The sequence below is a fragment of the Coregonus lavaretus genome (assembly GCF_964263955.1).
Source record: "Coregonus lavaretus genome assembly, chromosome: 13".
Taxonomy (NCBI): Eukaryota; Metazoa; Chordata; class Actinopteri; order Salmoniformes; family Salmonidae; genus Coregonus; species Coregonus lavaretus.
The window spans coordinates 37,814,966-37,836,132 of NC_140000.1; the positions used below are offsets into that span (position 1 = coordinate 37,814,966).

Genomic DNA, 21,167 nt, shown 5'->3' on the forward strand with positions numbered 1-21,167 from the left:
TGGGGTCCATCTCTCTAACAGTGTCCACAGGACTTTGAGGAGGCACTCAGGACCCTCTAATTTATAGCCTGAGTAGCTTGTTACTGTCAAAGCATCCGTGACCTAAATTCTGCTATTGACAAAAAGATGAAGTGCTATTTGTTTTCCCTGACCTCTTCGCACTAACTCCCCCTTGCCGCCACCACCAGCAGCAGAAATGTTTTGTCTCTCTCTTCTCTTCTCCTCTTCCTCTCCTCCACTGGTTTGGTTTAAGTCTGTGTCTTCAAGGCAGACTTAGCTAGGAGCCCCAGACTGGGCATATGCAGGATTCATTACAAGAGAGACAAGCTCGATAACAAGATGTATTACTGTTTCAGTCTGGCGAAAATCGCTCATTTCTAAAACTGTTTTTTTTTCTCTCCCTCTCTCTTCCCCCCTCTCTCCGCTAACAGCTTTCTAAAGAACGTGAGCGTCTTCAGGCGATGATGGCCCACTTGCACATGCGGCCCTCGGAGCCCAAGCCATCTCCAAAACCTGTGAGTGCATATTGCTCTATATATATAGTAAACAGGGTTTGGCTGAATGAGCCCCAGCAGATGAAATGAAACAGTTTAACCGTCAGCAGTTAAAATGGATGGAGGGATAGAGGGATGATAGTGGGATGGAAAGGCAATACCAGGTTACACATCTCCTATCAGATACATCTCAGTCTATGGCAATAAGACATAGAGGACAATAGAGCCAGGAGTGTATTAAATCACAGGCTTGAGTCCTTTGCCAAAATGCTGGGCCATTTCATTGTGATAGATATAATGGTCAAAACAACCTGTTGGCAGTGCAATAGCTGTTTAGCACCACAGTCCAAAGCAGCACTTAAAGTCGAGTGAGAGAAATGAGAAGATGTTTCATTTTGACAACAAACACCTCAAATGATAGCTGTTCTGGTAAAGATGATGAGCAATGAAATAGCCCAGTAATAAGTATGCAATAAAATGGGCCTAAAATAGATACAAAATCCTACAAATATTGATAAAGACGAAGAAAAAGAAATTGCACACTATGGGCATAAATCTATTTGACAATATTTCACTTTAATATATATTTGCATTGAATATGGATACACTCACAATACACAAATGTATTTAAATTATACACAAAATTGAAAAAACTATGCATATAATTTTAGTGAGTATTATTTACCTCAATTTTACATTTACATTACATTTTAGTCATTTAGCAGACACTCTTATCCAGAGCGACTTACAGTTAGTGAGTGCATACATTATTTATTTTTTCATACTTAGCCACAACCCTGGCGTTGCAAACGCCATGCTCTATCAACTGAGCTACATCCCTGCCAGCCATTCCCTCCCCTACCCTGGACGACGCTGTGCCAATTGCGCACCGCCCCATGGGTCTCCCGGTCGCGGCCGGCTACGACAGAGCCTGGATACGAACCAGGATCTCTAGTGGCACAGCTAGCACTGCGATGCAGTGCCTTAGACCACTGCACCACTCGGGAGACATAAAGCAGTTTAAAGAAATTGGAGAGCAGAAACATTGTTAGTCTTAGTATATTGTTTCTGCTCATCTTATCCCATCATATAAAGTAGATAATCACAAGATAGAATAATTATCCTGCAAACCCGTCAGGAATCATCTGCTTTCCTCCAATTTATTATTCAATCACTTTTTTTCCCTCTTTTTTTTTAAATCTTCAAAACTCCAGCAGCTTGGTTACATCTAGTCTAATAAAAAATGTTCAGGCCTGTAATCCAAGACTGCATATGAATGAATAATGTTAATGAAGTATTGCATTACATAAATCGCACATGAAAGAACTGCTAATTGCGTTTGATGGTGGGTAATTCATACAGAGATCTTTAAATGAACTCTCTCCAGCTTCAGTGTTAAGGCTCCCCCTTTAGAGAACTAGAGAGGAGAGTAGTAATACTGTAGATTTTGCCATATGAAAATGACTACATGTGTATAATACGTGTTATATGCAAAAATGCATAGTTCCACCGCAATAGGAGATGGTAATAGATATCATAGCATGGGTTTACACCCCGAACATGGCTGGGGCTGGGGTTGAAACCCACATATTTGATAAATATTAATAGCGTGAATTTATTGCCGGCTGCTGAAATGAGTCATGTTGGTTCATCACTGCAACCTTTAACAGCTATCAGTAGCCCAACACAAGGTGTTCCTCGCGCTGGGCGCACTGTCTATTATATGACCCCATTTGCTCTCTGAATGGCACTTCATTAAATGTTACCTTTTGGCCATGCCATGGATGGATGAAAATCAAAGTTACCAAGGCTGCAAGTCCCTGAATAATGAGTTTTTTTTCTCTCTCTCTCCCAGACCCAACCTTGAATATATATATTCAGATGAGCAGAGAGGTGGCAAAGTGCACATCCCTGCCTCTCATTCGCTCTCCCTCTCAGTTAGGGCTTTAATAAATTCCATTTTGCAAATACTAGGATTGTATGCCTGCAAACATGTTACGCTTGTTGCCGTACCTGGTGGGGGGAGAGGAGAAAAAAAAGAAATCTTAACACTATAAATATACACGCTATAACACACACACACTTGATAGGATTTATTATGGAGTGCATTTTTGCTGTGTTAGACAGCGTATCCAAACCCATTGTGAGTCCCCGTGTTGAACATGTAGCATATAATGACTGTGTAGTTCACAGTGTAGCTGGGGCTGTGTGTCTGTGTGTGTGTGTGTGTGTGTGTGTGTGTGTGTGTATGTGTGTCTGATGCTGTGAATGAATGGGGGATTAAGTAGGAACACACTTCAAAGACCTGGTTGGTTTGGTGCCTTGACCTGACCTGTTATGAATTATATGGAGATTCCTGTATTATACACATCAAATACACTGTTTTGTAAGCTGTCGTAGGAAAAAAAACGGCAATATACATTTTCCTTTTCAATTGTCCTGCTAGTTTACTGGCTTTACTGTGGGCTACAGTGACAGTTGCTGTAGTGTAGTCTACTTTCCTCCCAAAAGTAGTATCTCAGACAATGATGGATATGACTTGTCTATCATCATTATTATTCCGTAATTAAATGACATAATTAGCACATGAAAATAATAATTAATTAGCATTTTAGGCCACAGCTAGCCTATGCAGTAACTCTGCAGTCCTATGGAAAGTTATTCTCTCCTCTGACTAGTTTGAGTTAACATAATAAATAACAATATATGCCATTTAGCAGACACTTCTATCCAAAGCGACTTGCAGCCATGCGTGCATATATTTCTCGTACAGGTGGTCCCTAGAATCGAACCCACTATCCTAGCGTTGCGAGCACCATGCTCTTCCAACTGAGCCACAGAAGTACAGTTGCTCAGTACAGGCCATACTGTTAACAAGCTGCCAGTCATCTCAGCCCAGACAGTCCCTCCCAGTGTCAGCTCATTAGCCTTAAGTGGTGCTATAATGATCAGCTGAAAACCATTCATGCACCATAGTCTCTCCAACCTGACATCTCATTGTATTTATCAACACACGCTGTCGCAAATTATTGTTGAGGCCTCTCGCTGAGGCCTCTCGCTCCCCTTTCAAAGTGATCTCCAGTCACTTTTAATTCACAACGTTCACCAGCATTCCACTCGCCCCATTCGCAATTAAGCCAATTTGGTTTGAATATGTAATGATGTCATTTCCATTCCACCTAAATTAGCACAGAGACCCAAAGGTCAGGGTGGAAATTTCCACTCGGTTGGTTGGAACTCCGACAATCACATCACATGAGCCCAACGAAAATATAAATATAAAAAGAGGAAGAAAAGCTCTGTGGATTAGTGATGGGCTTCAGTTAGCGTTGGCGGTGAGGTAGAGTGACACTCTCTAGTTGGGTTTCAAAGAGGAAAGAAGCCGCGGCCAACAGGCGCATCGCTTTTGTTTTGTATCCAGGAAAGGTCAGGGTTGCCTGTGCTGTGGCTCGGCCAGCTGTAGCCAGGTGGTGGAGGTGGCTGTCTCTGGCTCTCACCCTCCCTAAGTTTAATACACATTACACAGTGAGTTGTCTCTATGTGGGCTAGAGATGGTGGTTGGGATAACACGGAGGGCTGATCATTAGATCATCTTTAACAGCATGCTCTAATTACAATTCTTATGATACAATTTTATCCTTTAATTAGTGGAGATTGGCTGCTTCCTCTAACGCAGCTATTAGTGGAACCACAGCTGTAGGACTGTAGCGAGAATCCACTCTCATTTGTCAGAGTGTCACTTCTAATGTAAAACCTTCTTTCTTTCTCCCTCCCTCTCTCCATCCTCTATTTCCCTCACTCCTTTCCTCCTTACTCAGCTGAACTTGGTGTCAAGCGTCACCATGTCAAAGAACCTGCCGTCGGTGTCCCCTCCGAACGTACCTCAGACCCCCACCACGCCCAGCGCCCCCGTGACACCTATGTCCCAGGTTCCCCAGGTGCCCTCCCTGCTCAGCGCCGCCAACGTCCCCAGCATGGGAGCCATGCGCAGACGTCACTCCGACAAGTACTCCATGCAACTGTCTTCAGGTAAGAACTTCTACACTAAGCTCAATCACCTGCTGTTATGATAATTAATAAAGTTGGATTCAATTGAATTGAATTGGATACTGAGTTGGGCTCCTTTCAATGCTTTGTCACTAATGGTTGTTGTTGTACAATCGCACAGTGTTTATTCCAATATGAAATGTTGGATTTAAAAGGAAAAAAGGCCTCTGTTTAATCAATCTATATGTAAATAGAGCAGAACTTTTTCTGAGCGTAAATATTACATGAATGTTAATTAAGTTAGAACGTTAAGACGTTCTATGTATTAAGCTCTTTGCATTTTAAAAGGGCTGTCTTTGATGTTTATATTTACTCTCTGGTATTTAGTATAAAATATGCGTAAATTATTCAAGTTCATACAAAATATCTACATTGATCTAATTTTATATGGATGTATTAGTGTTTAAGATTTCTCATGAGAGAGATTAATAAAAAATAAATTTAGTTAGACATGGAAAATGCTGATTTGATGTGTGCTGCCCTCCCCTCCCCTCCCTCTTCTCTTTCTCTCCCTCTTTTCATTTGATGAAACCCTAAACTCATTCCAATACCTTGAGGAATAAAATTTACCAATTATTTCAGGTGGTGACACAGTATTTATTTTTCCAGAGATCGCCCCAAACTATGAGTTTTATAAGAATGCCGATGTCAGACCGCCATTTACTTATGCAACCCTCATAAGGCAGGTGAGTGGGAGAAAAAATAAATTAACTTTGCCTGATTAGATTTAAATTAATTGCTGTTTGAATCGCAGGCAGCTCTGAGAGTGTGTGTCATGCTGCCTAGTTAGTAAACCATTATTTGATGTCATCTCATTTCAGGGTATCATGGAGTCGGGCGACATGCAGTTAACGCTTAATGAAATCTACAGCTGGTTCACGCGCACGTTCGCTTACTTCAGACGCAACGCAGCTACTTGGAAGGTACCTACCCTAAACCTACTCTTACAGCCTTAGAGTACACTACTTCCTCATTAAGAGACACCTCTTTGTGCCATACCTGCAGGAAGAAAAGCTTGGAGGAACATTTATTTACTTGACACCAACAGATTAGTATCCCACTCCCCTCTCTTTAACCTGACCTCTTGAATATAATTAATTTTTCCAACCTCTTTCTCTCAGATGACAAGTGAAAGAATAATTCTGCCTCTGATATCGTTTTCTAATTTGGTGCAATTAATAGGCGAGGCTGTGGCTGAGGAGTAGGGCCTGGCACGCTAATTACAATACAGCCACTCAATCATCAGCACCTTTTGTTACCATGCACCGTATTACTTCTCCTCCTCTCCCTCCCCTCTCTCTCTTTCTCTCTCCCTCTCTCTCTCTCTCACTCTCTATCTATCTCTCTCTCCTCTTTCTCTCTCTCTCTCGCTCTTCCTCTCTCTCCCTCTCTCTCTCCATCCCTCCTCCCACACCCACCCAGCCTCTCTTGCATATCATTGGTTAATTAGTCTGAAATATGTCTGTTTGCCTAGGGAGGCTGGGGCTGTGGCAGGGGGTTTTGTGTTTAGTGTCTGGCCCGTGTGCTTCTATACACACACCATAGCTCATAGTGGCGGGCTGGCGGCCGCGTGTCCGACTGAGGGGTTATGGCCGTTCAGCCGGAACTAAAGGAGAACCAAAGTGAGAATTGGCCTGTCAGGGAGAGAACACACTTTATTTACCAGGACAAAAGGACTCATTTGTATCTCTGTCCTATACAACTTTCATTGCCTGCCTCTCCAACACAGTTAAAAATGACTTATTGATGCATCTGTTTTGGTAGAAGTGTGTGTGTGTTGCTGATAAGTATATTCCCTCCCTCTACCCCAACACTACATGTATCAGTGTTTTATTCTCACCCACCTTAAGCATAACTCGTTAGCCAGTAAGAGCCAGTGGCCATTGTGGATACTCAGGACAAGGAGAGGGTGTGGGGATCAGGATACATCCACCTCTCATCAGCATGCAAAGCATATCAGAGCACTAGGTTTAGCAAAGTGAATTAATTTGGATTTGGGATGCAAATGATGTCGGCGTGTGATTACTGTTCCACAAGGGTGTGCTGCAAAAGACTCCGGACTCTTCCGGATTGTCACACTGTCGCGCGTGTATTTTTGACTTATTTAGTCAATTGTTTTATCACGAACTGGTCATTAACCAGCGCACACATTACACACTCTCTATCTCTCGCTCTCTGACACACACACACACATTTTCTTTTTTGAAAGGCCCAGTCGTGGCCCAGTCGTGATATACAGAAGTGGGCACAATGGGCATTAGAAATATCTCAGTCCCTCTCTCTTTCACAATAACCTAGGTGAGATATTTACATTTTGAGCTCCCACATTTCCTTTGTAAGGCGTTAGAGGGATGATCTGTGATGGGCTTGTCATTTGATTAACTGAGAGAATTTTAAAAAAAGAAATGAAAGGTGATTTAATATCTCAGCTTGGTCTCATCAGCTCTGAGACTGGAGGATCCAGCCTCCGCTCTGCTCAGCTCCTCACTCCCCAGCAGCTTATTAGTTCTAACTATATAGCATGCATAATAAAACTGCTTATGTTCTCATTAATATTAAAATGATCATATTCAGAGCCATGGGCATTAAGATCAATCAAATCCTGGGATTTTCAGGTCAGATGCGAAGATCTGCTTATGTATTTGTTTTTCTTTAGAGAATCTCTTTTCTTATAGGGAAAAAACTTGTTGGAGAAATAATGCATATAAAAGCAGGCAATATTAAATCAAAGGTTATTATTTGTAGGCTTTTGATGCATGTTTTAATTATGATTTATCTGGAATGTTGGGGAGGAATATTGTATTTCTTTTGTTGATTTTCTTTTTTGTATATAATTAATATATGCATATACATGCATTAATGCATACATGTATTAATGCATGCATATCTCAGGTCATTTTGATAGCAAGGCTTTGCTTTAAGGGTATGTGACAATATTACAACAAAAAGGTGTCATGATCTGATCATTCATTTGACTCTTATCTTGACAGCATGCACAGACTATTTAGATATTTTAGATATCCTTGTCAGCCCACCCAAAACCACCTCACACACACAAGTTGTACCCTCTCACACCAACCCTCCTCCTCCTCTTATCCCCCACACCTCATCTTGTCACCAGGTTAGCGGTTAGCCACAGGATGGGAAGGGCCTCAAATCTCTGATACTGTCATCTTCTAAAGATACTGCCATTAAGACTAGAGCAGAGGGTAGAGGGCTGCTGCTGCTACTGACATCACCATTATCACCACAGCATTACCACTTCTGTCACCAAAAGCCATTCGCTATGCTGATTACCTCCTTTCAGCCTACTTACTCTGATTGATATGTACTGTGTGTGACTTGTAAGTGCATTCGCACTCGCTCATTTTTACTAATTAAATCAATGGTGCGTGAATGTTAAGAATTTCAAAAAAATTCAATTTGCGTTCGTTTTTTTCCTTCCTTTCTTAGGTGGATAATAAAAAAATAAAATTACTCTTTCCATGACCTTTCTCTCCTTTTTTCCATCTGTAGAACGCCGTTCGCCACAACCTCAGTCTGCACAAGTGCTTTGTGCGTGTGGAGAACGTGAAGGGGGCCGTGTGGACGGTGGATGAGATGGAGTACCAAAAACGCAGGTCTCAGAAGATAACAGGGTACATTAGAGCAGAGCTGTCACTCTAACTCCCCACCTAGTCCTAGGGCCTGTACCGTATTACCACTAATATTCAGCCATTTTAAAATATCACTGTAGTACAGTATATGGTGTCTGTTCAAGAGCTGCCGTTCATTCTAGGATGATTTAATGTCACAGCTATTAGGGGAAATACGTATTTTAAATGTTACACCACTCGACTGTTTCACTGTTTAATATACAATGATAATTTAGATATTTTTTATATCGACCAGAATTGTTATTGTTTTTTATGTTGGAATATGCCATATTGTAAAAATAAGAATGTTTATTTCAAACTGTTATGTGTATTTGTGTTTCCTGGTGTAGAAGCCCGACGCTTGTGAAGAACCTTCCCTCCAGCCTGGGCTATGGAGCTGCTTTAAACGCCAGCTTACAGGTAAACACCCAGTATTAACCTGCGGTTGCTCTGTCAGATCCTGTATGCTAGACAAAATGTGACTGATTCCCCTCCATTGTATTGTGGGTACTATAGCCTACAGATGTCTATGTGTGTGGTTTATGTGTGGTTAAATGGGAGTCGTTCAGCCTAATGTACTGTATGTTCATAGTCAGGAAAGAGAGACAGAAGAAAGTGGCTAAAGTTGAGTGCAGGGTCTCTCTCCTCCCTCTCTCGCCCTCCTCTCTCTCACTCACTCCAGCTCCCTCCATCTCTCTCCCTCTCTCTCCTTCTCGCTCCATCTCTCTCCATCTCTCTCTATCTCTCTCCATCTCTCTCCTCCCTCCTCTCTCTCCCTCCCTCCATCTCTCGCCATCTCTCTCCTCCCTCCTCTCTCTCCCTCCCTCCATCTCCCTCCATCTCTCTCCTTCTCTCTCCCTCTCTCCATCTCTCTCCATCTCTCTCCCTCCCTCCAGCTCTCTCCATCTCTCTCCTTCTCCCTCCATCTGTCTTGTTGAGATCAGTGAGAATGGAGGCCACCCTGTGGCTAGAGCAGGAACCAGCTCTTTCTCTCTCTCAGCTTGAATACAGGCTGAGATTGATAGCAGCCGCAGCAAATGCAAGGGCATTTGCATTAATATTTATCCAAGCTGTCATAAATGATTTGGCTTCATACTGTTGGCCAGCTAGCAAGGTGCGCGTGGCAAAAACATTAAAATGTAATCGCAAATATAACTTTAAGGCGCAGGAGGCAAAAGTGTCAGGAGTTCTATATTATTTTGGAGGTAACATCTTTTGTCTGTTTAATAGTAATCGAAAGACGTCAAAAATCTTTCATAGTGTGGAGTTATATTGAGTCGAATAAACCATAAGTGAAAACTATCCAGTGATGGTTGTAAACTATCCAATCATTAGTAATTAAAATCCTCTAGAAAGCATCCAGTAATTGTCTTAAAGGAAAATTCCACCCAAAATGTACAACTTTCAAAATACAGAAATACAGCTCCCCACAGCTGTCTTTTGTTAGCTTAATAGCTTGTGAAAAGTCTTTACTAGTATTATCTGTATTTGGATAGTTATATATCTTGAAATTTGATTGCTGACATGCAAGACATTTTGGGACAATGTCAACAATGGACTATTGAAACAAATATCAAAAGATAGTTTTTGGGAGGAATTTTCCTTTAAGTGTTAGGTTTATCTCCATGATGGCCTATAATCTGAATACCCTCTTGTCTCTTCCTTCCCTCTCTCTCTCTCTCTCTCTCTCTCTCTCTCTCTCTCTCTCTCTCTCTCTCTTTCTCTCCCTTCGCTTTCTTCCGCTCCCTCCTCTCTCCCTCCCTCCCCCTCTCTCTATCACCCTCCCCCCTTCTCTCTCCCACCCTCTTCCTCCCTCTCCCCTACCCCTTCCTCTCCCTCTCTCCCCCTCTCCCTTCCTCCCTCCCAGGCGGCGCTGGCTGAGACCTCCCTGCCTCTGCTGGGGAACCCTGGTCTGATGAACAGCAGTTCGTCTGGCTTGATGGGAGGCAGTCCTCCTGGTCTAATGGGCGGGAGCCCCCCTGGTATGCTTGGCGGTAGCCCCCATGGATTTATGGGTGGTAGCCCCCATGGATTCATGGGCGGGAGCCCCCATGGGTTGATGGGCGGCAGCCCCACAGGAATGATGGGTAGCAGCCCCCCCAGCCTGCTCCAGTCCAGTCACGACGACCTGAATGGATCGCTGGATCACCTGGACACCAATGGCCACAGCAGCCCTGGAGAATACTCCCCACAGGCACACATGTAAGTAGCACTCAGTGGCTTTTCGTTGGAGAGGTGTCGCACGCACACACAAATTAACGCACTCACACACACACACACACACACACACCTACCTCAGTGTGTTCACTGTAACACAGAGAGAGAGTTGGTGACAGACCTCCCCCTCTGTTCCATGTAGCAGATGATACAGTAGCAACAGTGGATCCCCACTCTTCCCATAGCTGTTAGCATCGTAGCTTGTTAAAAGTCTTTACTAGATTATAACATAGTGGGAGGTTTTTGGGGGCTAATTTGATTTTAGTACAAAATATCACACATATTTCGACGGTTCAAAGACATCTTAATTTCAACTACACATTATGCCACAACTAAAGTGAGGTTTACATTTGGCTTTCAGTTGTAACAGTTATAACCTATAAAAATAAGATAATTACACATTCGGTTTTAATTACTCCAACGTCTGCATTGTAGGGGTTTAGATGTTATATTTTATTCAAGACCGTCCCTATTAATATTTAGCGGCTAACTGTATCATTAATTACTTTAAAATCTTTGCCTTCTCTGTCTTTTTTAATGGAGCCGAGAAAGAAGAGAGCCATTAAAAATGTATGTCATGTGGGTTTCAGGAATGTGTATGTTCCAAATGTGCTTCCCCCTAACCAGTGATGTCACACGTGTCACTGAAAGAGCTGCACAATCTGGACCCCTACAAATCAGCTGGGCTAGACAATCTGGACCCTTTCTTTCTAAAATTAGCCGCCAAAATTGTCGCAACCCCTATTACTAGCCTGTCCAACCTCTCTTTCGTATCGTCTGAGATCCCCAGAGATTGGAAAGCTGCCGCGGTCATCCCGCTCTTCAAAGGGGGTGACACTCTAGATCCAAACTGTTACAGACCTATATCCATCCTGCCCTACCTTTCGAAAGTATTTGAAAGCCAATTTAACAAACAGATCACCGACCATTTCGAATCCCACTGTACCTTCTCCACTATGCAATCTGGTTTCCGAGCTGGTCATGGGTGCACCTCAGCCACGCTCAAGGTCCTAAACTATATAATAACCGCGATCGATAAAAGACAGTACTGTGCAGCCGTCTTTATTGACCTGGCCAAGGTTTTTGACTCTGTCAATCACCGCATTCTTATTGGCAGACTAAATAGCCTTGGTTTCACAAATGACTGCCTCGCCTGGTTCACCAACTACTCCTCAGATAGAGTTCAATGTGTCAAATCGGAGGGCCTGTTGTCTGGACCTCTGGCAGTCTCTATGGGGGTGCCACAGGGTTCAATTCTCGGGCCGACTGCTGGTGACTCTCAGATCCACCTCTACGCAGACGACACCATTTTGTATACATCTGGCCCTTCATAGGACACTGTGTTAACAAACCTCCAAATGAGCTTCAATGCCATACAACACTCCTTCCGTGGCCTCCAACTGCTCTTAAACGCTAGTAAAACTAAATGCATGCTCTTCAATCGAACGCTGCTTGCACCCGTCCGCCCGACTAGAATCACTACTCTCGGCGGGTCTGACTTAGAATATGTGGACAACTACAAAGACCTAGGTGTCTGGTTAGACCATAAACTCTCCTTCCAGACTCACATTAAGCATCTCCAATCCAAAGTTAAATCTAGAATCGGCTTCCTATTTCGCAACAAAGCCTCCTTCACTCATGCTGCTAAACATGCCCTCGTAAAACTGACTATCCTACCGATCCTTGACTTCGGCGATGTCATTTACAAAATAGCATCCAACACTCTACTCAGCAAATTGGATGTAGTCTATAACAGTGCCATCCGTTTTGTCACCAAAGCCCCATATACTACTCACCATTGTGACCTGTACGCTCTCGTTGGCTGGCCCTCACTACATATTCGTTGCCAAACCCACTGGCTCCAGGTCATCTATAAATCTCTTCTAGGCAAATCCCTGCCTTATCTTAGCTCATTGGTCACCATAGCAACACCCACCCGTAGTATGCATTCCAGCAGGTATATCTCACTGGTCATCCCCAAAGCCAACACCTCCTTTGGCCGCCATTCCTTCCAGTTCTCTGCTGCAAATGACTGGAACAAACTGCAAAAATCTCTGAAGCTGGAGACACTTATCTCCCTCACTATCTTTAAGCATCAGTTGTCAGAGCAGCTTACCGATCACTGCACCTGTACACAGCCCATCTGTAATTAGCCCACCCAACTACCTCATCCCAATATTGTTATTTACATTGTTATTTATTTTGCTCATTTGCACCCCAGTATCTCTATTTGCACATCATCTTCTGCACATCTATCACTCCAGTGTTAATACTAAATTGTAATTATTTTGCACTATGGCCTATTTATTGCCTTACCTCCATAACTTATAACATTTGCACACACTGTACAGTGGGGAGAACAAGTATTTGATACACTGCCGATTTTGCAGGTTTTCCTACTTACAAAGCATGTAGAGGTCTGTAATTTTTATCATAGGTACACTTCAACTGTGAGAGATGGAATCTAAAACAAAAATCCAGAAAATCACATTGTATGATTTTTAAGTAATTAATTTGCATTTTATTGCATGACATAAGTATTTGATACATCAGAAAAGCAGAACTTAATATTTGGTACAGAAACCTTTGTTTGCAATTACAGAGATCATACGTTTCCTGTAGGTCTTGACCAGGTTTGCACACACTGCAGCAGGGATTTTGGCCCACTACTCCATACAGACCTTCTCCAGATCCTTCAGGTTTCGGGGCTGTCGCTGGGCAATACGGACTTTCAGCTCCCTCCAAAGATTTTCTATTGGGTTCAGGTCTGGAGACTGGCTAGGCCACTCCAGGACCTTGAGATGCTTCTTACAGAACCACTCCTTAGTTGCCCTGGCTGTGTGTTTCGGGTCGTTGTCATGCTGGAAGACCCAGCCACGACCCATCTTCAATGCTCTTACTGAGGTAAGGAGGTTGTTGGCCAAGATCTCGCGATACATGGCCCCATCCATCCTCCCCTCAATACGGTGCAGTCGTTCTGTCTCCTTTGCAGAAAAGCATCCCCAAAGAATGATGTTTCCACCTCCATGCTTCACGGTTGGGATGGTGTTCTTGGGGTTGTACTCATCCTTCTTCTTCCTCCAAACACGGCGAGTGGAGTTTAGACCAAAAAGCTCTATTTTTGTCTCATCAGACCACTTGACCTTCTCCCATTCCTCCTCTGGATCATCCAGATGGTCAATGGCAAACTTCCGACGGACCTGGACATGCGCTGGCTTGAGCAGGGGGACCTTGCGTGCGCTGCAGGATTTTAATCCATGACGGCGTAGTGTGTTACTAATAGTTTTCTTTGAGACTGTGGTCCCAGCTCTCTTCAGGTCATTGACCAGGTCCTGCCATGTAGTTCTGGGCTGATCCCTCACCTTCCTCATGATCATTGATGCCCCATGAGGTGAGATCTTGCATGGAGCCCCAGACCGAGGGTGATTGACCTTCATCTTGAACTTCTTCCATTTTCTAATAATTGCGCCAACAGTTGTTGCCTTCTCACCAAGCTGCTTGCCTATTGTCCTGTAGCCCATCCCAGCCTTGTGCAGGTCTACAATTTTATCCCTGATGTCCTTACACAGCTCTCTGGTCTTGGCCATTGTGGAGAGGTTGGAGTCTGTTTGATTGAGTGTGTGGATAGGTGTCTTTTATACAGGTAACGAGTTCAAACAGGTGCAGTTAATACAGGTAATGAGTGGAGAACAGGAGGGCTTCTTAAAGAAAAACTAACAGGTCTGTGAGAGCCGGAATTCTTACTGGTTGGTAGTTGATCAAATACTTATGTCATGCAATAAAATGCAAATGAATTACTTAAAAATCATACAATGTGATTTTCTGGATTTTTGTTTTAGATTCCGTCTCTCACAGTTGAAGTGTACCTATGATAAAAATTACAGACCTCTACATGCTTTGTAAGTAGGAAAACCTGCAAAATCGGCAGTGTATCAAATACTTGTTCTCCCCACTGTATATAGATTTTCTATTGTGTTATTGACTGTACGTTTTGTTTATTCCATATGTAACTCTGTGTTTGTTGTTTTTATCGCACTGCTTTGCTTTATCTTGGCCAGGTCGCAGTTGTAAATGAGAACTTGTTCTCAACTGGCTTACCTGGTTAAATAAAGGTGAAATATATATATATTTTTTTTAAGTCCATGTTTACCTTGCCAAAGATAGGAAATGGAGCACCAAGGGCGCTGAATGTGAAGCTACTACTTCCTCCATCCCCCACACACTTCCGCACCCCGCCCCCCATTTGAAATCAATGATGCAAGCCACAGTAGCTAACTTGCTAGCCATCTCTGGAGTAGAACCGGGTGTTAAGACAGTTCTGTATCGAAGAAGGGCACTGACTGTTCTGAGAGGAACTGGCCTAACCCATACATTAATTTGTTTGGATGTGTTTAATCCTTTCGGAAATGGGCCAGAGTGGGGGGGGGGGGGGGGGGGGGTGTTAAGTGGGGCAAATCTACAGTGCCAGACAGAATCCCTGTGTATCCACTCCCCCAGGTTATTTAACTTTTAATAACGGACAGAACAGGAGACTCTCTCTCTCAGACGACCTCGCCTCGGTGTGAGGGGCTGCTGTGGAGGCTGCCTCCACTACCGCTCGCCGCCTTCACACGGCCGCAACATCCTCAAAATGGAAGAAATGTGTTTTTATGAGTGGGTTCTCTGGGATGCACTTAATAATGAAGGGAGAGTAACACTAACTAAAGAGTACACGGTATACCAGGCGATCCTCAGGAGAGAGCAGGGAAACTTCAGAAACCAAGTGAATCGAACAATTAGACAAACCTTTTTCCCCCACTTCTGGAGGTTAATGTTATCAGCCAAACAGCGACTCAGATAGCTCCAGGCATGTTACCATTTATGTGTGTGTCCCCTCAAGGGTATGCTTAAGAGGAAGAAAAGACTAAAGAAGACAGGAACTAGATGTGCTAGCTAGAATTACAGTACAGTAGGATGCTGCTAAAAGACTTCAGTAAAAGCAGTTTCACTTTGAATAAAAGAGATTTAGACTTTCAAAAATGTACGCATGTTGACCACAGTATCACATTGTAAAATTTGTGAAACAATTTACCCCAAATCCTTAGTTTTTTATGTTGCATTGTTTTGTAAGCCATTAAGTTGTTGTATGTACTTTTATCACTCCACACTCCTTGATAACCATAAATGATCCATGTTCAGATGCTATGATGTGTGTCACTCTGTCCTCTGATCGTCCCCCGCCCCTCATTAACTTACGACACATAGCTAATTATGTTATTTGCATCCCTGCCTTGCCTCATACAGACCGTGATTACCAGTGATCATAATCTCCCAGTGATGATGATGAGTCTCTGTCCAAGATGCACTTATGAACCACACACACACAACACACACACACATGAACGTCACGCACACACACACACATAGCTGGTATTTATCAGACACAGAGCCTAGGCATTTAGTCCAGACTTCATAATGCCAGCTAGCCATTAACGACTAAATGACTCATCCAATGGTTCTCTAATACAGTCTATAGCCCCAACGAGGACTAATCATTTTTCTCCTTTCTTTTTTTCATTTTCCAACCACACAAGCAAGTTAGTGATTTATAATGAATGCAAATGAAAGCTGTGAGCTATGCCTGTGATGGTGAGGAGAAAAGGTTGTGCTGCTGGCTGTCTAATGGCTGTGCTACTGATTACAGTCTGGTCCTGCCTTGTTTGACTCCCATTACGATTAATATCGTCAATGTAGCATGTTTGTTGTAACATGATAAATACAAATGATTTATTACAAAGCTTGAGGAAGATCACCAAGGATTTGAATATACTTCAGAAAGTATTCACACCCCTTAAATCATTCCACATTTTGTTGTGTTACCAGGTGAGATTAAAATTGATTTAATTGTCATTTTTTGTCAACGATCTACACAAAATACTCTGTAAGGTCAAAGTGGAAGAAGATTTTGCCTGTGCTTAGCTTTATTCCGTTTCTTTTTATCCTAAAAAACGTCCTAGCCCTTGTCGATGACAAGCATACCCATAACATGATGCAGCCACCACCATGCTTGAATATGAAGAGTGGTACTCAGTGATCTGTTATGTTGAATTTGCCCCAAACATAACCCTTTCTATTCAGGACATAAAGTTAATTTATTAGCCTCATTGTTTGCACTTTTACTTTAGTGGCTTATTGCAAACAGGATGCATGTTTTGGAATATTTTTACTCTGTACAGGCTTCCTTCTTTTCAGTCAGTCATTTAGGTTAGTATTGTGGAGTAATTACAATGTTGTTGATCCGTCCTCAGTTTTCTCCTATCACAGCCATTAACCCTAACTGTTTTAACGTCACCATTGGCCTCATGGTGAAATCCCTAAGCGGTTTCCTTCCTCTCAGGCAACTAAGTTACGAAGGACACCTGTATCTTTGTAGTGACTGGGTGTATTGATATACCATCCAAAGTGTAATTAATAACTTCACCATGTTCAAAGGGTTATTCAATATCTGCTTTTTAAATTTTTACCCATCTACCAATAGGTGCCCTTCTTTGCGAGGCATTGGACAACCTCCCTGGTCTTTGTGCTTGAATCTGTGTTTGAAATTCACTGCTCGACTGAGTGACCTTACAGATATTTGTACAGAGATTAGCTATTCATTCAACAATCATGTTAAACACTATTATTGCACACAGGGTGAGTCCATGCAACTTATTGTGTGACTTGTTAAACACATTTTTACTCCTGAACTTATTTAGGCTTACTATAAGAAAGGGGTTGAATACTTATTGACTCAATGTCAATGTTTTATTAATTTGTAAACATTTCTAAAAAACATAATTCCACCTTGACATTATGGGGTATTGTGTGTAGGCCAGTGACTCAAAATCTAAATGTAATACATTTTAAATTCAGGCTGTAACACAATAAAATGTGGAAAAAGTTAAGTGGTGTGAATACTTTCTAAAGGCATATGGGTTTGTAAAAACATTAATTGGGAGAGATATCAAATACTTCACATCAAAACATCAAAACATATGTCTGTTGATTATAGTGGTAGCTCTGAATATGAATATTGTTTTACATTTTTATTTACGACAACAAATTAAACTCAATAAATGTGTTACCAGATAACTAGAATTAGTATGATCAATTAATGCTAGAGAATAGTTTCATCGCCCTCTTCTCACCTGGAGGGGAGAGTTATGTTTATTCTGGTTCCTCTTGGGTGTGTGGGTTGAGAAGGAAACATATTCATCACACCGCCTAGCATCCTGAAAAGGCAAAGCCTCTCCTTCTAGCTACCACATCTGAATATTAATTTATTTTGCTATAAATATTAAAGTAATCTGTACCTTTTAAAATTCTTTTCAAATTTAAAGTTCCTCCTGCCATTGATGAAGGCAACCCAGGAGATGGCTGCCAGACACGTTCTAATACAGAGAGTACTTGATAAGGATTTTTCTTACTCTCTCTCCTCTCTCTCTCTCGCTCTCTCTCTCTCCCCCCTCTTAGTCCACAGGGATTCCCTGATGCATCCGACGTGTCAGAAATAATTAGGTTTTGTCAGATTTATCATCGCGCCACAAACCCTTTCCCTGAGTAGGGCCCCGGATCATGTTAAGCCTTGTTTGTGTGTGACAGCATTATTATTCTTGTTAGTAGCCCCACACATCCGCCCACACTCTCTCTGTTGTTCTGGAGGGGAAACATCCCCACGTCCCCACTCAGACCGGTGTTTTAGTGTTTTCACACTGCCTTTATTCACAGTGGCTAAAGATATTCATCCATTTAGAGTTAAAAACATGTATCGTGTGTCCGACTGAACTGCCGGGCTGAAGTTGATTAATGGCGGAGACTAGCTGCAGGTTTTTCCTCTGGAGGAGCGACACGCACGCCCCTGCATATTAATGACGTATTGCGCTTTCTATTAACAAGATTTAAAAAAGCTTGACTCCCCTTGCTCTGGGGGACTAGAGGGGATGAGAAATGCTCCATTATTTAGTATGCAGTGTGTTTTATATATATATATATATATTTTAAGTCAACCAGGTGCCATCAGTAAACTTTGGAAGGTCAACCATGTCTGGGTGTCAGCCGTTTTCACGTTTTTCTCATGCAATTTTGGTACAATTGCTTAGAGTGGAAGTGATGTTTCATGTTGAACTATCGTTCACAAATACTATGGTTGTTGTTACATGCTGTTTAGCAACGTAATGCCAGCTTTGATATATTTATGATAATTCTGGCTGATTTCAATTATTGTCAGCAAAATTGTACATGTTTTCTCTGAAAAAGATTAATATACTGTATGTGTATTAAATGGAATAGCTAGGATACATTCTGTAGAAGAGGGAGGCTATTTTAGTGATTTCTTAGATGTTTTTTTCTGGTTCACCCCCTGCTAATTGTGCTGAGGGGCTTCTCCCTCACAATCTTTCTAATTACCTTTAACAAATAGCAGCATGATAAAATATGTGACCAGGGTGAACAGTTGATTCCTTAGAGCCTTGTACGCAAACAACTCAGATATTCATAAGAGGATCTCTTTGACTTCACCACCATTGTAGACCCCTGTCTGCAGCTCACTGACCAACCACCAGACAGACAGAGAGACAGGTTTAGTTCAAAGCTGTGTGCTCAAACACCTTGGTAGTGCATAGGTGAAATCCGGGCTTGTGGCACTCATTTGAATTTCATGGCTTTTGCGGCTTTTAACTGTATCAATTTCCTACTCTGATATCATATGTCTTTATATATAAAATAATTAACAACATATTTCATCCATTCCTTTCCAGGCCAGCGATCCACGTCAAGGAGGAGCCGTTGAACATGGACGACGATGACTGTCCGATGTCGCTGGTGACGACAGCCAACCACAGCCCAGAGCTGGACGACGACCGGGAGCTGGAGGAGGGAAACCTATCAGATGACCTGGAGTGACTACTGGAGTCCCTCCCACTACTACAGGCCCCTCCCTCCATCTCCGTCACACTGTCCTCCTACCTGTTTCCTCACAGGCTGTCCTCCTAGAACCCGCTAGAACCAGAACCAGAACCACTCCACACCCAGAACCAAACAGAACCAACAGAACAGACCACAGCTGACTCTCCTCCCTCCCGACCCACGGACTGGAGTATTTATTGAGCATGCATCCGGAAGACGAGGCCCAAAGGAACTCTTTGTTGCAGCCCTTTGGGATCCCTGACTGAACATGACAGGCATGAGATGTCTGGTTTTTAAAACGACTTTCAGACCTGTTTCATTAAGATGGCTTGGCCACTACATACACACAGACAAACACAGAGGCTCATGGATGGAAAACGACAAAAACACGAGTCTGGAAACCCGTTCTGTAGAAAGCTAACGGCCTCATATACTGCCAAAAAAATATGTTTAAGTTTGTGAATATCAAAAACCCTCACAGTAGTTGTTGATGTTAGAAACGATTGCTGGTTCAATTCAAACATTGTTGCTCTGTCCATCATTTGCACAGGAGTAGTATCAGAAATTAGTGTCACTGCCTGTATGTTGCTAAAATTCTAAAAAAAAAACAGTATTTTCTTTTTTTTCTTTTCGCCTTATACTTTTTGTTTTATGATTTCTGGCACCACCAACTGTAAATGCCATTTCCTATTTCACACCAGTAACAGAAGCACGGTATCAAGACTGTTGCAGCTGTCAAAAAAGTAGGCTTCCAGTCTGTATCTGTTTGTGATGAAAGTAATTAACGTGATATTAAGTTTGAAAAACGTAACTGTTTGTGTAAGCACCAACCAATACGGAAAAAAATGCATTTCTGCATATTCTTCTGCTGTTCTCTTTTACCTCCTTGTTCTAAAGCTTTGTCTACCTGCAAACAGTCACAGGCAACAGCTAGAAACCAAAGCCAACACTATCAATGGCCAATAGCTTAGACAGAAGCCACCAGACTCTTTGGTCAGCCTTCTGTGACTTTAACTAGTACAAAGAGAAGCTTTCCGCAAACTACCTTCTAAATAACCTCTGGGATCGTTTAGTTTAGCCCTGTACAAAGATGATTCAAGAAAAAAATTAAAGATTTTGATGTGTAATTTGATAACTCGTAGTGTCCACTTGGAGTTTAGGGCGAGAGAGGAGTATCTACCAGGACTAAAGAGAGGAGAGGAGATGTGATGTTATGTAACTACAGGCTGTGATAGGGACTGGTAGAAAGCAGCTATATTGTAAAAGTGGATCATGACCAAAACAAACATTTGTGTATTCAATGGAAGGGCAGAACATTGTGTTGTTGTGAAGATATTTTTTTTTTTTTTTTTTTTTTGTTACCCATCATGTCATAGTTTTTTCTAATCTAGTGAATATGTAATGTTCAGTGGGACTGTCAAATATGTCATGTCTTATTTCCGTGCGGTTTGTTTAGAGACACGTTTAAAACCGAAACTGAAAACATAGTAACCAAACATTTAAAATATCTAGTAAAGCCAAATAAGTCATAATTTCAAGTTGATATGAAATGATGTGGCTTGGTTATCACGTAAAAGCAAATAATATAGCCATTGTAGAAGAGGGATATCAAAGGTGAAAATAAACATTTTCTAGGTGATATTTGCTTTATTCTATAGTTTAAATACTTCATTGTCTAATTCATAGCTTCTTAACTATATAGATACAGTCATTGGTAGCATAGGAGAAGCTATCTTTAACTGCACTGCATTCTGTATAGGGTAGGTAACTTTTATATCACATTTGGGATTCTAGTGGCAGGAACAGAAGTTAGTGATTGTCTAAAAATATATTTCATTTCTCTCAGCTAAAT

At 42.1% G+C, this 21,167-nt stretch overlaps 1 protein-coding gene across 15 annotated transcripts in view; it reads left to right on the forward strand.

Annotated features, from left to right (window-relative positions):
* The window catches only part of foxp2 (forkhead box P2), a gene marked incomplete at its 3' end in the record, with an annotated part of 118,384 nt that extends 98,472 nt beyond the window's left edge, over window positions 1–19,912 (forward strand). For 8 of the 15 annotated variants that reach the window (XM_084175295.1, XM_084175304.1, XM_084175308.1 and 5 more), the window contains 8 exons: window positions 432–515; window positions 4,313–4,523; window positions 5,124–5,227; window positions 5,363–5,464; window positions 8,058–8,179; window positions 8,527–8,596; window positions 10,044–10,378; window positions 19,168–19,410. In XM_084175295.1, coding sequence (XP_084031421.1) covers window positions 432–515; window positions 4,313–4,523; window positions 5,124–5,227; window positions 5,363–5,464; window positions 8,058–8,179; window positions 8,527–8,596; window positions 10,044–10,378; window positions 19,168–19,312 — 1,173 coding nt within the window. Of the gene's footprint in view, window positions 1–431; window positions 516–4,312; window positions 4,524–5,123; window positions 5,228–5,362; window positions 5,465–8,057; window positions 8,180–8,526; window positions 8,597–10,043; window positions 10,383–19,167 lie in introns of those variants that run through there. The other 7 variants (XM_084175306.1, XM_084175307.1, XM_084175297.1 and 4 more) reach the window with 4 other exon arrangements.
* Between the last annotated feature and the right edge of the window lie 1,255 nt (window positions 19,913–21,167).